Below are 19,132 nucleotides of genomic sequence, written 5' to 3' on the forward strand. Positions count from 1 at the left end.
TCGCAGCACTACAAACTTTCAAACATGACGGACACAGATTTTGTTTACCTTGATCAGAGGTTGGTGCTGATGCCTATTCCGTCGGCACATCAATGGCTAGACCGAGAATTCTCGTTGTGAAATCAAAATTCCACTGGAGCTCCAAGCGGTTTTGTACACACAGATGTACAACACTGTTTACAGCTCTTCGACTCACGGTAAAATGTCATTTTTGGTACATAGCCTAGCTAATTTAAATACACTGATGAATGCTTGCGTTTAGCGATATACAGTAGCAGATCTAAAGTCCTCAGGGAGACAACCTACACGCTGATTTTATTAAGAGGATATGCACACGACTCGCGAGCAGTTAGGGCATCATTTTTTATGATTCCTGAAACCCCATTCAATCGTGCATAGGGATTTTTCTTACGAACCGGAACATGCAAAAATGAACGCATACAAAACGACGGTAGCGTCTATCACACTCTTGATGAGTGACTCAGTTGCGTTGTTTAAGTAGCCTAATTGTTTAAAACTATTTTTGTTGTTGATAGCAACATGTCTAGGCCATCATAGTCTACATTTGCTTGTCATCTAGGCCCTATCAAACCCTTACAGGTAAAAAAAACTGCATTGTGTGACAAAACTGCAGGTTTTTTCAATATTGTTGTGCCCAAAATAGCCTATTGCATTGTGCAGTAGGCTACAATGTAGGCCTGCGTTGTCAGTCAGGGTCAACTTTTGGTCTTTTGTTATTTGCACAGCTTTATCAGAGCAACTGTAGCCTATGCCTATTGTAGGCCTATGTTATTGTTTACACTTTTTTGCACAGCTCTGTTAGAGCAGTCTGAAATGAATATAATTAAAACTGGCTGTGTTGTCATAATTGTTGTGTTGAGTGAATATATGAAGCACTTCGCTCTTTCTATTTGAAATATCAATATCGTATCGATATCGTATATCGCCAATCAGCCCCAAAATATTGTGATATCAGTTTTGGTCCATATCGCCCAGCCCTAATCAGGCCTGGAGTATGGACTGTCAGATGCACTTTTTTCCTGTTGAAACACAAGCACACCAACCTTTGTGACATCTGCCTCAAGCTTTTTTCAAAAACTCGCTTTATTTTTTTCTCTTCATATAAAAACATGCATATATGCAACACATATGTAAACTGATCCAAGGACGTGAACACACACAGACACACACACACATTTGAATCAGCGTCGGAGTCAAGGGCGGTTCTTAGGAGGCCAGGCCCCCCCAAACAGGCCAGTGTGCCCCCCCCCAACTGAGTTCTCTCCCTGACATAAAAAAAACATCTAAATATCATTACGGCTATGATTGAAATTAAATCGATATTGATCTCTGATGCTGAACACTTAGCTTACAGCCTACTCAAAATGAAACATGACACGGACTGACACCTGTGTCAACTACGCTACTGTGGATTGTGTGCATAAACTGCATGATGAAAAGGGATTATCCACACTCGGACACTGTTGCAACGTGTGCCACCGATACATTTACCACCACTCCTGCAACGCCAAATGAGCATAAATCTCGACCAGTAGAGTACACACTGCTGCATAAGAACTTAACAGGTCTCAAGATAGATCTGGGAAGATAATGTAAAAGACAAGGTTCTTCACATTTCTGACCGCAGGATGACCCAAGCACCCAAGCTGAATGCATGAGCTGTTGATCTAAATAGCAGAAACAATAAATAAGTGTAAGTAAGTGTATATAAGTATAAGTATAAGTATAAGTATATATACTCTTTTGATCCCGTGAGGGAAATTTGGTCTCCCAATCCGTGAATTAGTGAAATACAGCACACAGTGAACACACAGTGAGGTGAAGCACACACTAATCCCGGCACAGTGAGCTGCTTGAAACAACAGCGGTGCTCGGGGAGCAGTAAGGGGTTAGGTGCCTTGCTCAAGGGCACTTCAGCCGTGCCTACTGGTCTGGATTCGAACCGGCAACCCTCCGGTTACAACCTAAATAAAGGGCCAAACTGACACGTCGCATTTCCTATATTTTCCAATATTATCCAGCGCTAATGTTAAACTCCAGCAACGGAGACGTATCATGCTTTGAATTATGTAGGCTACTTTAAGAGGGGAGATGGAATCGCCCTTTAGTGAGCGCAACACAGCACAGGTTTTTGGATGCAGTGACAAAAAGCCTATCATGGACCTGGCTGGGAAATGCGACAGTTGTGTCGGCATTTGAACCCTGTCGTTACAAAACAATACATCTCCAAACTCAAAAACAGTATACTAACAGTCAATAAAAGTGGACTGTCAGAACAGCACAAAATACTAAAAGCCATGCCGAGTGTCACTCTTAAAGGGATATTCCACCATTTGGGAATTACACTCATTTTCCACCTCCCCTTGAGTTAAACAATTGATATTTACCTTTCTCCAGTTCATCCAGCCGTTCTCTGAATCTGGCGATACCAGTTTTAGCTCCAGCCTAGCATAGATCATTGAATCGGATTAGACCATTAGCTTCTCGCCTGCTAGCATCACATTTAAAAGTGACTAAGATTTCTAATTTTCCTATTTAAAACTTGTCTCCTCTCAAGTTAGGAAGTGTAATAAGACCAACGGAAAATGAAACGTAGCGATTTTCTAGGCTGATTTGACATGGAACTATACTCTTATTCTGGCGTAATAACCCAGTCACTAACCAATTCATTTGCTGCAGCTCAACCTTGTTGCTGGAAGTAAGCCTACGGGGACTATTTTCAGGTGCTGCATGATATCATTGTGCTACTGTGCCCATGGTGTTCCTTGATTATTACGCTGGAATGAGAGTTAAATATAGTTCCATGTCATGTACGCACATGAGAGCTTGTGCCAAACACGGACTTTTGTGCACGGAGCTGGTTTCATATGCCCATACGGCGCCATAGTTGAAAATGGCGTATGCTAACATGCCGAAACTAATCTGCATCCCCTGAGCTCGCCTCATGGCCCGCCTTATCAGAAACACCGATGTGATTGGTTCCTCGCGATGCAAAGGGTAAAAGTAACGTGCATCATTACTCATTGCCAGAGTGTCTTGCAGAGAAAATTCAATTGTGCTTTTGCAAGAACTCTGGAATTTCCAGGGTAGGAATAGTAGGCTAGGCCTACACTTGTATGACGTATCAGTTTCCTTTCTAAAATATTTAACAAACTCCATCCCCATCAACAACGTTTACAATGGCCAATCTTTGAAATGTAACAGTCTTGGTTTTATTAGGAAGACATGAATTCTGGGTGGATTTGGGCATGCCTCAGGTGTGAGCGGTCTCAGAGCAAAATTGGAGCGGAACAGAGTGGCTGCTCCGGCCACTAAATTAAAAAGTGCTCCACGCTCCAACAAAATTTCATCCGATCCACTCCTCGCTCGGTCACGCGGATGGTCTCTCCCATTTCTCCATCCTCCTATCGTTCCTTAACAAAATTCATTAGAAGGAGGGGCATAATAAAGCCTATGCCTATCACTCTACTGACTGACTGTTGCACGTCACATTTTAATTTGCTAGCTGGTCCTGCCTCCTGGCTCTCCTAAATGCTGGATCATGTGAACAGACACAGCCGGTCGGCAAATTTTCACCTCGTTTGTAGACACACAATGCGGCAAAAAGTCGCCAGCTCTCCCCGCAAATTTTGCGTAATCTCAGTGTAAAAGGGGCTATAGAAACAATCACAGGAAAGGTCTTGCAGCCGTCTCACACACACACACACACACACACACAGAGCTAAACAAAAAAAGTGTTTTCAAACAAACAGATTAAATAAAATATGAAGAATAAAACATTCAACCATGAGCTAAGAGTGACTGAACAAGTGCACAAACACACACACACACAAACACACACTTACCAGAGTCACTGGGTTTGGCGTCTGGGCCTGCACAGTCATCCTCTCCCTCCAACACAGTGATTGAATCCTATGTTCCAGGCTTAAAACACACACACACACACACACACACACACACACACGTGCAGACACACATAATCAGAGATAAAACAAATCTAAGGAACTCGACAACACTCCCAAAAGATATTGTACACTATTCTAATGATGATATATGATATGATTCATATGATATGACACACACACACACACACACACACACACACACACACACGCACACACAACAACAACATTCCCAACAGATACTGTACAACTCAACAACATTCCCAACACATATTGTACAACATTCCCAACATATATTGTACACAATTCTATTCATGATATATGATACGATTCATATGATATGACACACACACACACACACACACACACACACATACACACACACACACACACGCACATACAACAACAACATTCCCAACAGATACTGTACAACTCAACAACATTCCCAACAGATATTGTACACAATTCTATTCATGATATATGATATGATTCAGATGATATGACACACACATACACACACACACTCACACACACACACACTCACACATATACACACACACACACACACACACACACACACACACACCTGGTCTTGTTGTGTTGCCTGGCAGCTGGGAAGGGGTTCATTCTTGCCCCTTGCAGTCTTCTTGAATGGGAGAGGCCTATCCAAGTTCTCTTCCATCGTCTGCTTACGGATCTGTTTGATGGTTTGTGGACCGGGATCACTGTGTCTGGGAATCCAGTTTGACTGATGGGTGGAGAGAGAGACAGAGAGAGATGGCGTACTAGAGAGTAAGTAAAAGTGTGTGTGTGTGTGTGTGTTTGTTTAGTGTTTACCTCTCTCAGATCAACCACGTCCTGCAGCATAAAACGGATTCTGTTGGAGGTTTTTCTTTCCTGTATCATCTTCTTCATCTGGTTGAAATACTGATCCATACGAGCCTGCAGGCAAAATATACAGATCAATAAAACATACGAGTCTTGTTACACCGCATCTACAACTCCATGGACAATTCCATTTCACATATCCATTTACTGGGCAAATACTTCTCACTGTGTTCTGAATCCGGTTGTTAAGTCGTGATGGAATAATGTGGCGATAATTCTTTCTCCAAGCCCAACTGGTCCCAGAGCCCCTCGTTTCTTTCCTCATATACCGTCAAATTAGTGGTGTCAACAATAATCGATTCGGCAATGGATTGCAATGCGGGGCATGCACGATTCAGTATCGATGCGGCAACGTGCCATAATCGATTATGTCACTGTTTATTTTCTGGCCTTGAGTGGACAATAAAGTTGTGAAGTTTCAATTACTTCTGGGGGCATTTCCGGAGCAACGTTGTAATGACATGCACAGCCTGTAGCTACATGCTAAGCAGCAGCACTAGCTAGCATAACAACAACACTAAAGAATCAAGATGACGGAGGGAGATGAGATAGAAAAAAAAACGCACCCAAAGCTTGGAAAGCAGACATCTGGGCACATTTCGGATTCTACGAAGTTAATGGGAAACTAGACAAGACGTACGCGGTGTGTAAAACCTGCCACACTAAAATCAAGCACGTTGGCAATACAACTAACTTCACGAACCATGTTGATCGTTGGCATCCTGAGTTGGCTTTGTTACTGTGTGTGCAGTATGTGCAGGGTAGGAATTTCACGACGGCCATGGCCATCATTGCCCCTTGAGGTGGCCGTGATGCCCCTTTGAACATCAGAGGTTTACAGGCCACGGTGGCCTTGGTGTCCAGGGCTCGAAATTAACTTTTTTTCTCAGTGTCCCGCAGCTGTCCCGTATTCTACTTGGCACTGTCCCGGACTTAAACACCAGTGTCCCAAATTCAAGTTCTTGTTTTTCCCATTCTACATAATAAACAGCATAATAATCAGTAACTTGCATCACTTAATTAACTCGTTCTAGTCCACCATGTCAGTTCTGAACAATTTATTAAACACCATTTTATTAACATTAATCATCTGTTGTTTCACACAACACTAATTTTCAGAGATTGCGCTTTTGGCTCTTTTTTGAGGTTGCACTAGACTTTCTCATTGTCCATCGTTTTGACGGACAGGGTTGTAAAACATTCCGTCAATAATCTATTTTCACGTGTCTTTAATTTCAATGTCAGTTTGGTGTGATGTCATGGCCACAGATCTCAGTGAAAACAATAAGTAGCGTGGGAAATTACCACGAAGCTGTCAGATAGGCTACTCTCCTGCCGCGCTCTCACTCTCGTGTGCACTCAAATGCGTTCCAAATTAAATGAAGTAGCAAAACGTAGTTAGATCTGCTGCAACTATGTATCTCGATGTAACGAGCTGTTTTGACATTGTAAACGTTCTCTAAGAAGAGCGTAAAGCAGTTTGCAGTAGCCTAAAGTTAACCTCGTCTATTGCTGGAAAAAATAGCGAGCGGCCTATGACAACCTAATTAAATGCTCGGCAGGCCGGATTAAAGTGCGTGGCGGGCCGCAGTTTGGACACCCCTAGCCTTAGAACTGCCACAGCGAAATATCAAATGCTAACTTAAAAAACTCTTTTCATTGTTATAGGCTACCTTGAAACACTATCGTTTTGTCAAATCGCAGTTGCAGTAGGCTATTTAGCTCAGCATGATATTGGTGACGTTTGTCTGTCACTTTAGTCAGATAGGACTGTCATCTTGTTTTTTTTAGAACACCAGTGTAACCTTAGGCCTACACTATCAGTCAAAAATGTTCACAATGTCATGAAAACAAATGCCATTTACCTGCCTGCTAGTTAGGCAAGTTAACCTCTATATCGGAAAGTGACCCATTAGGCCCGTGCCCTATTTTTGTGTCGGCCTATGAGTCACTTAATATTAATTTAACTAATACCGCAGATTCCTAAGGAAACGCAAGCACCCAGCCTATTTGGGTATTTGTACCAAAAATAACATTGTAGCCTACAGTGATTTGAAGAGCAGCAGCCTAAAAAGTGTTCTAAGGCTGCGTGTACAAAACCGCTTCTTTACAGATCAGCTGGCTAACGCTGCTTTTGCCAGCTGCCTGTTACGCCAGGTCAAATTTTGTATAATTTTATTCAGACGAGAAAGATACGTTTAGATTCCCATGTGAACAGTTTAGGAAAAAAGTACCCATTTTGAAATTTGCTTTGACATTTTTTCTACTGTCCCAGAGTTGTCCCAAACATCATTCTATTGTGTCCCGGAAGCATTTTTTATAGTCCCCAGGACGTCGGGACATCGTTAATTTCGAGCCCTGTTGGTGTCCCCTTCTTTCTCACAAGTAGCCTATCACATCACATGAAAGAGCTTTTTCTCAGCTTTCAAACGATGTTAGCCGTTAATTGCTGTGGTGAACGGTTCATGAGAAAAGTAAATAATATAATTCAATTTAATCATAAATTCTACTGAAGGTTCTGCGCCCATCTCCCTACCCATTCATATCGGTGGGATACTTCACGAACCCTTCGTTCAACACATAACAAACCATATATCAGAATAAACAGCTGACCTTACCAAACAGAAAGGTGTAAAGCAGTCCCCTGTACAGTTAGCCGTTCCAGAGTAATCCAGTTTTGAATTTGCAGCAAATTTCGACATGCATGGATGTCTCCAAATTTGGGCTTTAAGTTTTACAATGTGTTTAAATGTTTAAACGTATTAAAATGCCATAACCAATACCCTGTACCATTCAATTTTATTTTATTTAATGGTATTTATGTCAAAGATACAGGAGAGTGATAATACACACATAGCAGCCAATAAAATCTGTTGTTCAATATCTGACTGCTTGTATTGCCTCATGACCTCAAAATTTGCCTTGTTGTGTGCAGTAGAATTTTGATGCATCGCAATGCATCGTAGAATCGAATTGAATCGAATCGTTACCTGGTGAATCGTAATCGAATCGAATTTTGAGTGCAGTGCCAATGCACACCCCTACGTAAAATAAACTTGGCCTGGACATTACCTTTGATTGTATCATCTAGCTGCACAGCTACACTAATTATTCTGTTAAAGTTTTTTTTTTTTTTGCCCTCACTAAAATGGAGGTTATGGTGACCAGGTTTACATGTCCCATTTTGTTCTGCTCTGTGTTGAATGTTTGTCTTTGTCTCGTGATACGCCTTAACACCAAGGACCATGTTGGAAATAAGTGTTCTCACTTCCACATGTTATCATTGGATTACTGTATGTTGTTTGCATTTTGTATCAAAAAATCAATCAATAAAAAAAATAATTAATTAAATATTAAATTAAAAACACAGAGACGCACGCACGCACACCTTGGCCCTCTCAAGGTCCAGGTCCTTGCCGGTGGTACAGAGCAGCACGCAGAGGGACCAGAGAGGGTTGAAGTGGCCAGTCGATGTGCTCTTCAGTTGCAGTGATTTGCTCTTCTTCAGCAGCCGGACGATGCAGTCGTGAATGATGCCCTCTGACACCATCTTCAGTTTGAACAGCTCACCGATAAACTTGACAATGCCCAGCGACCGCTGTTGGACCTCTACACAAGTTTTTTCAAGTCCCTCCTCTAGATGCCTTTGTCGGTCCTACTAGACAGGAAATTATGTCAGGCAGGAGAGGAAGTTTGATCAGCAGAAACACAAATAGGTGAAGTATCAAAAGCAAAGTTAGAGTGGACTAGAAAGAATGTACACACACACACACTCACACACACACACACACACTCAGTGCAAGCCACAACCTCGATTTGCCTCTCCTCCACCTGCTCCACAGCCCTCTCAAACTTCATCTTGCAGCAGTTTAGCAGAAGTTTCTGGAAATTCAATGTTACGCCTCGTTTCTCTGCCATGGGGACTTTCAACTGGTGGACGTATACACACACACATTAACACCTCTGTCTGCCATGACTTTATGAAGACAGAGGACAGCAAACTACACGGATATATACAATTCATATCATTCTAATAGCAGAAAATCAAGGTACTTTTCCTATATAAATAGGAAACTAGCTGGATATATACAAATCATATCATTCTAATAGCAGAAAATCAAGGTACTTTTCCTATATAAATAGGAAACTAGCTGGATATATATAATTCATATCATTCTAATAGCAGAAAATCAAGGTACTTTTCCTATATAAATGCCATGGCCCTTTCACAGATGAGATTTAAAACAGATACACTCACGTCTTTAGGTCAGTGATAAAGGTTTACCCACACACACACACACTCACCCCCTTCATGCAGCAGCACAGGTCGGCATAGACCTTACTGAACTTTGGCTCTGCGATGGCTCTCTCGGTCACCATCTCAACCACAGGCCTAAGATGAAGATCAGAGCGGATTGGGATCTGCCTCAGCTTCTTCATAACCCGCGGGAACATCTCCGGCGTGAGTTTATTGAGCACACTCCTCACGCTGCCCAGAAGCTCCTCCGTCTGGCGCGCCTCTGGTTCCGTTCCCTCATCCTCCGCATCTCGGCGATGACGCGGCTTCCAGGGCCTCTCCGCTCGACTGAGCTGCACAACGTCACTGCGCAAGGCACCGGCCATGACTGACATAAAACTATATATATATAAAAAAAATAACTATGTTCATAAATAAGTATAAAATAACTATCAATAAAATGATAACCCAGATGGCATTATGACCCAACTTCCCTGAGGCACTGGCCAGAACCATCTAACGTTAACACTTGCAGTAGTAGGCCTAGCCTATAAGACAACTGGGAGAGCAGATCATCTAATAAAATGAATGCTCATGTTGGCACATGTTGGCATATGATTTAAACTCAACATACATGTATATTAGGTCAATACAAGTTCAATGGCTACTTATGATGGAACCCAGGGGCGTCACTAGACCTTATTCACTGGGGCACGTGCCTTAGTAAAAGTCTCCAGTGCCCCAGTAAAATTCTAGCGCGGCTCTAGCTGGAAACGGCATTCATGAGCGCATCTCCGTGCCTGCTTTACTCATGGCTCGAGCCTGTCACTTACCAGCCAATAAAAAAAAAACAAGGAATAAAGAAAGGGGCCATAATAGCCAATCAGGAAATAGCATCTCTGTAGCTGGGTAAGATTGAACGCAACAACCAATGAAAATCGTTCACATGATTCTTCCGAGTGTTTCGTTGTACTGCACACACATACACTGTGGAATCGGCTGGAGCTCATTACATCACTTTGAGCGCAGAGTAAGTCGTCCCCTAATGTTACAACAAATTAACAACTTGTTTGACAGAAAAAATGACAAGTTGATCGCTGTTAGAGAGTGTTGCCCACATAACTAGCATCTGTTTTTCAATGCTTAGCGTCATTGTAGCCTTAGCAACAGTTTACCAGCTTGTGCTCTGTCACTCACACACACACACACACACACCATGCGTAGGCTGCATGCACACATGCGGACAATTAACAACGATTTATACTATACTGTAGAAAGAGTCCTGTAAAAGTAGCCTATACTGTTTGTGAAGCTGTCCTACTGTAAAACTAAACATAGCCTTCTGATAAACTATATAGAGATGGACATCAGAAAATTCTTCCTGAACAGAGGCAGAGGGAGAGGAACAGTGAGGAGAGATGAGGAGGATGAGGGAGGTATGATACTTTTGCCCACATTAACGGTAACATTAACATTTATGCTGGTAATAGCCAGTGCTGTGATTTGATCAATGATGTAATGGCAAACTCAAATAAGTTTGCTGCATTTGCAAATGTAGCCTATAATAATACACAGAATCAGATAGCCATCTGTGTAGATTATTATAGGCTACATTTGCAAATTATCACCAAAAGTCAGTATGAAGGCTTTAGTAGGCTATTTAAGCTACAAAGAACTTGCCTGGGAGGGAAGTATATCTCAATTTTGACTAAAAATAAGCTTCCCTTGTGTTAGTAGGAAAGCCTATTAAATTATGCAGTGAGTATAGGCCTACTTATGCCTATGTGTTTGGATGTTGCTGGATAGTGGCTGCTACAACAATTGAGGGAGAGAGTGCTGGAGGAGGAGAAGGAGGAGGAGAAGAAGGTCAAAGAGAGGGAGAAGAGAGGGGAGAAAGAGCACAGGCTGGGCAGTCCAGTACCAGGCAGGGGGAGGAGGAGGAGAGAGACAGGCAAGAAACGGATGAGAACATGATGGGGGCTAGACGTAAAACTATTCAGAGTATGGAGGAGGATGTCGGGGGAGCCTAGGGGAGATATGTGATGGTCCAAATCAGGCTAGCTATTAATTTCATATTGCGCGCAGTTATTTATTTAATTTGTTTTATGTATTGGGAGTTGGGGGCAGTGGCGGTTTTAGGTACGGGCGAACCGGGCGGTCGCCCGGGGCGGCATCTTGTAGGGGGCGGCACGAGCGCTTAAAAAAAAAAAAAAAAAAAAAAAGAATAATAATAATAAACGTCGCAAAACTATTTTCTATTATCCATCACTTGTGTGAGGAATTAGGGAATTGGCGCCCCTGTTGCTCAGAAGGTAGGCCTACTGCACTGCACTGTGCAGAGGAAGGGGCGAAGGGAGGGGTTTGCGGGGACAGTTCACCTCTGGGTCTCCTTAATAGGCCTGTTAAACTCGATTCCTTTTAAGGATCCGGGTTATTCTGAGTCACTCACTAAACTGATCCGGGTTGAACGAGTCACTTGAGTCACTTGAGTCAGTATTGCTAAATCGCAAAGAAATTCAGTCCTACGTTCAAGCAGTGCAGTGGGGTGCTTCATTTCGTTAAGTGCCTTCTCATGTTGGATGTGGATCCTCCATGATTTGAAACCAGGTTTTTGCAGTACTTGCATTTAGCCTAAGAGTTTTGGTCTCCTGGTCAAAGTGCATCCACACATTGTTCATCTTTTTGGTGCTCATGTTCAGAAACTTTGATCTTATTGACAGGGAGGGTAGCCTATATTATAATAATTAATTATTTGTTGTTGTTTTGTTAACAATAGAAAATTTGCCTAGGTCTAATGCTACTCTGCTACAATGTTTATTACCACTACTATATACTAATAGTAGGCTACTAGGAATCTATTCTAATAGGTATTATAGGCAGCTAATACTAGGCAACTAATATTATTAGCCTATTAATCATAGCTATATATATATATATCATGTTAGGTAGACTAATATAATATCATATATAATATAATATAATAAAACATAATATAATATAATATAAAATAGCCTAATATAATAGCATCAAAACCTCCACCCACTCACGGCAAAGAAAGCAGTTTGAGCCAGACTGTTTATTTATTGTCTTAGCCTAAGCAATTGACTTTCAATGTAGACATAGAAACAGGAACATAGAAATGCCCTGCAGTGACTAAATTATTATTATTATTATTATTATTATTATTATTATTACTACTACTACTACTACTATTCTCATTAGGCCTATTATTATTATCACCTTGACACGAGTAGAAACTAGGCTACTTGCTCATCTACAGATCCACTCATGACAACTAGCCGGCTGATTCGGCTGACTCGCACTCATAACAACAATGTAACCGGCCCGCTTGGCTGATCCGACTGGCTAGCCTACTCTCCATACAGAGCTTGCAATGTTTCAGACTGTCTTCGCGACCTAATTGCATTTTAAAGTAGGCTATGCGGCAGAATATATGTTATTTCAGAAGTGAACGCATGGCTTTTGTTGTGGATTTTCTTTTAACCTTGACGAGGAGTTACTCGCTCCTCTAAAGATCCACTCATGACAACGTAGCCGGCTGATTCGGCTGACTCGCACTCATAACAACGTAACCGGCCCGCCCTGCAGATCCAACTGACCCGGCTAGCCTGAGCAGCTCCATACAGAGCTTGCAATGTTTCGGACTGTCTTCGCGACCTAATTGCATTTAAAAGTAGGCTATGCCTACGTGTAGAACACTGTATGCTATTTCAGAAGTGAAAGAATAGCTTTTGTTGTGGGTTTGCTTTTCACCTTGACGAGGAGTTACTCGCTCGTCTACAGATCCACTCATGACAACGTAGCCGGCTGATTCGGCTGACTCGCACTCATAACACTGTAACCGGCCCGCCCTGCAGATCCAACTGACCCGGCTAGCCTGAGCAGCTCCATACAGAGCTTGCAATGTTTCGTACTGTCTTCGCGACCTAATTGCATTTAAGAGTAGGCTATGATTACGTGTAGAACATTGTATGTTATTTCAGAAGTGAAAGAATGGCTTTTGTTGTGGATTTGCTTTTCACCTTGACGAGGAGTTACTCGCTCGTCTACTGATCCACTCATGACAACGTAGCCGGCTGATTCGGCTGACTCGCACTCATAACGTAACCGCCCGGCCCAGCGATCCGACTAACCCGGGTATACAAAGCAGCTCCATTAAGAGCGTGCAATGTTTCGGACTGTCTGCGCGACCTAATTGCATTTTAATATACACATCTATACACCAAATCTAAAGTATGCCTAGGCTACATGCAGAACATTGAATGTTATTTTAGAGGTGAAGAATGGCTTTTGTTGTGGAATTGCTTTTCACTTTGAGGAGGAGCTCGATCGCTCGTCTACAGCCACTCATGACAACGTAGCCGTAGCCGACTCGTAGGCTACTCATGTAGCCTAACCGGCTGGCTGATCCGACTAACCCGGCTCTGCGGGAAGTTAACCAGTTATCTCAGACTGCCTGCTCACTCAGTCGCTTGAGTTGATTTGTGGAGTTGTGGTTATCCTACTTACGAAATGTTTACATTTTTGGCAGATATGATGGCTAGTAGGCTAGCTAATGTTGCAAGAGGTTTGTGTGTGGCGCTGTTTATCGTTTTAGATTGAATTGTAGTAGGACTCAACTGATCCGAGTTAATGATACTAGAGACTCGCGACTCGTGGGTTAATTTAAAGATACGGGTGAAAGATCCGAGTGAATCACGACTCAAACAGGCGTACTCCTTAATGAAACGGGAAAGGGGGGATGAATGGGGATCCACTGTATAGTAGCCTACAACAGTCTATTAGTGGGCTAAAATCAGTCACACCTTGACTTTCTTCCAAACAACGCACATCTCATAATGTTATGAATGCAGACCTATGATTCCTGCACATTTAATTAACTGTGTGAAATGGCTAATAAAAATAGGTGACAAAACGATTAAGAGGTCACCCAGGTGAATTGGTTTGGTCTTGACTGTGGTCGCGAGTGGATCATGGGAATTTGTGGATTGTTGTCGACTGTCGAGTGCCAAACACGATGGACAGAAAGCGGTCAAAGCCATCAGGTGCCCAGTTCCAAAAAAAAAGAAAAGTAGAAGAGGAGAAACGAGCAAAGGATAAAGGTATGTAATGTCCTAATAATAACAGTATCATGTCATGAGTGAAGGGCTAACGTCAATGTTAATTCATAGGGCCTAGCCTAGTATAACTTTTACGTTTGTTAGCCATCTTGCAATGATACCTATGCTTAGCCTATAAAATAATAATTCGGTTTTAACAAACACAACAACTAATTTCACCATGAGATGGATTATGCTTTGCAACAAAACGGTCAAAACCTCAAAAGTTCTGATTATTTATTTCCATCATTTTGGTTAACGTTGCTGTTTAAAAAAATGACTGTTTGAAAAAAAAAGAAGATTTTTTTGTTGTTGGAGGGGGGGGGGGGGAGGGGGCGCTCGGGGGGATCTCGCCCAGGGAGTAATTGAGTCTAGAACCGCCACTGGTTGGGGGCCTGTGCCCCAGCAAAGCTCTAGGTCTAGAATCGCCCCTGATGGAACCTATTAGCCAGGGTTGCCAACTCTCACGCATCTGGCGTGACACTCACGCTTTCAGCACCAATCTCACGCTCTCACGCACACGCAAGAAATGTCACGCCAAATCCATTCTTTTTTTTTTTGCAATCCGTTCATTTTTTGTTGATGACTAGACTAGACCACAGCATTGTTTCTAAACGACAGCATACGAGTTTAAGGAATACTAGAGCCAGGGCGTAGATTTGCGTGGGGACCGAAGGACGTGTCCACACCAATGTCAAATTACGACTGAAATGTCCCCACCAATATTCAGGTCGAAATGGGGGGGAAAGCGCTCACATGCGCTACACAAAGAGTTAAATCATTTCTCACTTCAGTGCTGCGGATCATCTCGTACAGATATTTTAATGTGCAGTAGCCTATAAGGTTAAATCGCGCTGATTTGAAGTTACCTATAATAACTACCAGTGAGCCGCAGTCTCCGCACTTCAGCTTCACTTCACTACAAGGCATATGAAGTGCGTCCAAATTCACCCATTCTTCTCTGTTGAACTCCTTGAGAAGTAGGCTACTCATCACACATGTGTCACATGAAAGAGCCTTTTCTCAGCTTTTACATTAAACGGTGCTAGCTAGCCACTATTTGCTGTGATAAACAGTTCGCGAGAAAAATAACTTATTATTATTTATATTACGATTATTACGATTTAACAATTATTCTCTGCACACATTTCCACATCCATTCGTCTCGGTGGAATCTCGTAGACCTACACTCTTCACACAACACATGTCAAACCATATATCAGAATAAACAGCAGACCTTACCGAACACAAAGCTGTAATGTATTTCCGTGTATACTTAGCTCTTCCAGAGTAATCCGGTTTTGAAATAAATTGTAGCAAAATTCAACATGGTCTTTCGGCTTTAAGCATTTCTTAAAACTGAGCTGTGCTTACATCGCCTAGATATCAGAATCAGAGAATATACAGGCAGCTCACGGTTCAATGTAGCCTTAATGATTTCTTTTCACAAAATGCTAATGCATGTATTTAAGTTTCTTAAAACTGAGCTGTGCTTAAATGGGTCAATGCATGATTTCATAACAGACCAAATAGAAAATAAATGTTAAATGTTAAATATAGCATACATATCTGCACATATTAAAATCAGATTATGTAGGCTACACAGTATAGTTAGATCAAGTTAGACAGTAGCACATTTTAATCATTTTATATATATAGTGAATCATATCTGGTGAAAGAGTCTAGTTTTTTTTGCGGGGGGGGGGGGGGGGGGGGGGGGTGTTAGTGGTGTCCCCACCAAAGCTGAGACCAAACCTACGCCCTTGACTAGAGCAACAGCAGGTAGGTCTAATATCCACCTACAACGTTCTCAGCGCAGTTTTCTCTGATTGTTGATTCGCTGATAGGCTATTTTAATCCGGTCCGCGACACCTTCACTGAACACGCTGCTATTTAGACATGAGGCAGACAGACACAAAGTGTGGCCGCCTGTTGTTCTCTAGGAACTACTCGCGAAGTAGCCTCACAGACATCACATGAAATAACCTTTTCTCATCTTTTATAAGGTGCTATAGCCGCTATTTGCTGCGTTAAACGGTTCGCGAGAAAATTAACTTTCAAGAAATAATCATAGGCTAGCTCTGCGCTCATTTCAATTCATGTAGGTGGAATATCTCACAAACGTTTCGTTGCACACATGACAACCCGTAAACTAGAATAAACAGCAGACCTTACCGAACACAAAGGTGTAATGCAATCCCCTGTACAATAAGCTGTTCCAGAGTAATCCGGTTTTGAAATGGTAGCAAATTTCTATGGTCTCCAATTTTGGGCTTTAAGTGTCTTAAAACTGAGCCGTGCTTAAATACCTAATATTAAAATCAGAGGATATACAGCTCATGGCTAAGAGTTTGTCGATGTAGCCATAATGATTTGTTTTCACAAAATGCTAAGCATGTATTTAATTGCATGTATTTAAGTGTCTTAAAAAAGTGTGCTTATATTGGTCAATGCATAATTTCATAACAGGCCAAATAGAAAATAAATGTTAAATGTTAAATATAGCCTAGACATAATATTAAAATCAGATGATGTAGGATAGTATAGAGTTAGATAAAGTTGGATGGCTCCAGAACTCACACCAGTGGATTGAGTCTTAAAGGAGCCATACCACTTTTATGACACTATAGCTGTTCTGTTGACCTTTACATTTGTTGCTACTGGGCATTAAGGGCAGGCCAATTATGAGTTCTGTCCAACATTGATGGTAGGTTTAGAAAAAAAGTCAGCACATTTTAATCATATTGCAATAATACCAATAACCGTGATCATTTTGGTCATGATTTTTCATCAAATGTTCATACTGTATCTCTAGTGGCTAGTAGACTTTGGAATCCACCAGCCACAATGGTAGGTGGAAAAAAATATTTTAGGCTATTGCCATCCCTGATACATACGTACACTCATACATACATTCATAAGTCTCAATCTGTCCATTTCTTTCCACAAAACTCGCCAGAAGTCATCATTTAAGGGGTTATTTTTAATTTTTTTCTACTGAGCTACTACCTTTTTCAGGTGGGCAGGGGGGCCCTTTTCATGTCTGTGCCCAGGGGCCCAGTGGCTCATAATCCTTCCATGCCACAGGGTTAAAACACTGGTCTTGTTTTCAAGTGCAATCAATAATTTAATTGTACATTTTGAAGAAACTTTTCCATTCTATTATTTAAAAAAAAAAAACATAAATCAGGGATTATACTGTACATAGCAAAAAAGTCAGGGGACACACATTTTTAAAATTAGGTTTAGGGAAAAATGTAACGCCCACGCACTATGATTTCACAAAATCTCACTCCAGCCAAACACCCAAAGTTGGCAACCCTGTATTAGCACTACCTGGTAGCTATCTCGCTCAAAGGGAGTTCAAGAAGAAGACAAAGAACGACAAAGAAAACACAGATGGAGATGGGCATTTTGAATATAGTTTGTTTAGCTAGTTAATTCTAGACAAACTAGTGCCTTTACAATGATACAAAACACAATATTGTAAATCATTGAAATGTGTCCTAAACATACACCAGCATCTAAAATGCATTTTTTTTAAAGGGGGAGGGTAACTTTAACAGCTGATAACACTAATTTAGCTGTGACTCGGTTATCATACCAAAATGTTATCTTCACGACAGACATGGATCTTTTAAAAAATGATGAGTGGTAGGCCTACCGACATCAGTTCTGGCCCATGGACTATTAGACGCAAACTGCATTTCGTTGTCTTTGTAGGCCTAGGCTACTCTGCACAATAACAAAAGTTGAATCTAATCTAATCTAAGTAACCTAGGCTACAATCAATCTAGCCTGGTTAAGGTTTACATCTGATATCACAGCAGAGCTACTACTTACGGACCATCTATACTTAGCCTACTGTCGAAGCTGCGCGTCGGGGTTCTGTTCTCCCTGTCGTGACTTATTTACTGATAATTACCGGCGGACAATACATTATCCCTTACATAGCATAGCCTAATTCACTTGAAGACATTTAACTGACATTTAACGTGACGTTTGAGTTAAGCTACGTTTGTAACATTCGTGGTCGTAACCGTTGTGAAAATTGTTGTAAAAAAATATGCAGGAAACGAGCGCAAGTAGGCCTATCTCCCGTTTACTGTATAATATGAGCATAAGAAGACATCTTGTCTTCTAAATAGTTTGTCTTTCTGTTAAACATGTTCTTACCTTCTTTGTCGAACGCTATGTGTTCTGGCAGGTAACACCCATAGACAGTAAAAGAAATGGACGAACAGACTCCGTCGTTTTCAATGGGAGGGCACTGAGTCAAATAGAACGATTTTTCAGTTGGTCCCCCCAGTACTGCGCAGACTCACACTTAACTTCGTGACGTTAGCCATCAAACTGAATCTTGTAACTCATATGATAGATACACAGAAATTCTTCTCACACTTCCTTCGCCTTCAAAATGTATGTGTTATTAATATCATCCTCACCAAGTCGTGTTAATGTTGAAGCTACCACACATGATCATCTTCAAAAACAGTCATGCTAAAACAAAACAAAAAAGTTATAGCCTTGAAGCTAATCTTCTTTCCACTTTTCCGACCTACGGTCAATCCATCTAAAACCTCTGAAATGATTAGTGCCGTTTAAAAAAAAAATAGGTTTACTTTTTTATTATTATTAGGTTGCTTCTGTGTAATGCTTTACCTTACACGGTCGTGTATGCTAGGTTCTGTTTATGAGTTACCGTCATAGACAGTAAGGTGGACTGAGCTTCTTATCCAAACAATACGGTTATCTCCCTACGGCGCGAAAGAGAGATTACGTCAAAGCTAGCTTCCCTCCAACTGAACAAGCTAACCATTCTTCTTACGGGTAACCAACGTTACGGACGAGGTAGTGGAGTCTGTTTTGCCTTTGTAGTGTTTATGTAGATTACACAGAAGCTACAATATCGGCACAGGATATATGTTATATGAAGTTATGGTATTTCAAAAAAATCATAGAAT

General features: G+C 41.5%; 1 protein-coding gene across 6 annotated transcripts in view; it reads right to left on the bottom strand.

The window, feature by feature from the left end:
* LOC143124122 (E3 ubiquitin-protein ligase TRIM35-like) overlaps nt 1-18,453 on the bottom strand; it is a 51,448-nt gene extending 32,995 nt beyond the window's left edge. For 2 of the 6 annotated variants that reach the window (XM_076285443.1, XM_076285470.1), the window contains exons 1-2: nt 4,510-4,667; nt 3,867-3,945 (exon numbers count right to left, since the gene is read on the bottom strand). In XM_076285443.1, coding sequence (XP_076141558.1) covers nt 3,867-3,945; nt 4,510-4,550 — 120 coding nt within the window. In that variant the 5' untranslated portion in view covers nt 4,551-4,667. Of the gene's footprint in view, nt 1-313; nt 1,041-1,232; nt 1,689-2,408; nt 2,467-3,866; nt 3,946-4,509; nt 4,672-4,760; nt 4,866-8,199; nt 8,467-8,621; nt 8,742-9,116; nt 9,448-18,344 lie in introns of those variants that run through there. The other 4 variants (XR_012986991.1, XR_012986993.1, XR_012986992.1 and 1 more) reach the window with 4 other exon arrangements.
* Between the last annotated feature and the right edge of the window lie 679 nt (nt 18,454-19,132).

This window comes from Alosa pseudoharengus, unplaced genomic scaffold (assembly GCF_046254945.1).
Source record: "Alosa pseudoharengus isolate Yale_2024_CS ecotype anadromous, Long Island Sound unplaced genomic scaffold, YU_APseudo_1.1 YU_APseudo_1.1_scf_1, whole genome shotgun sequence".
In the NCBI taxonomy this organism is placed as follows: domain Eukaryota; kingdom Metazoa; phylum Chordata; class Actinopteri; order Clupeiformes; family Clupeidae; genus Alosa; species Alosa pseudoharengus.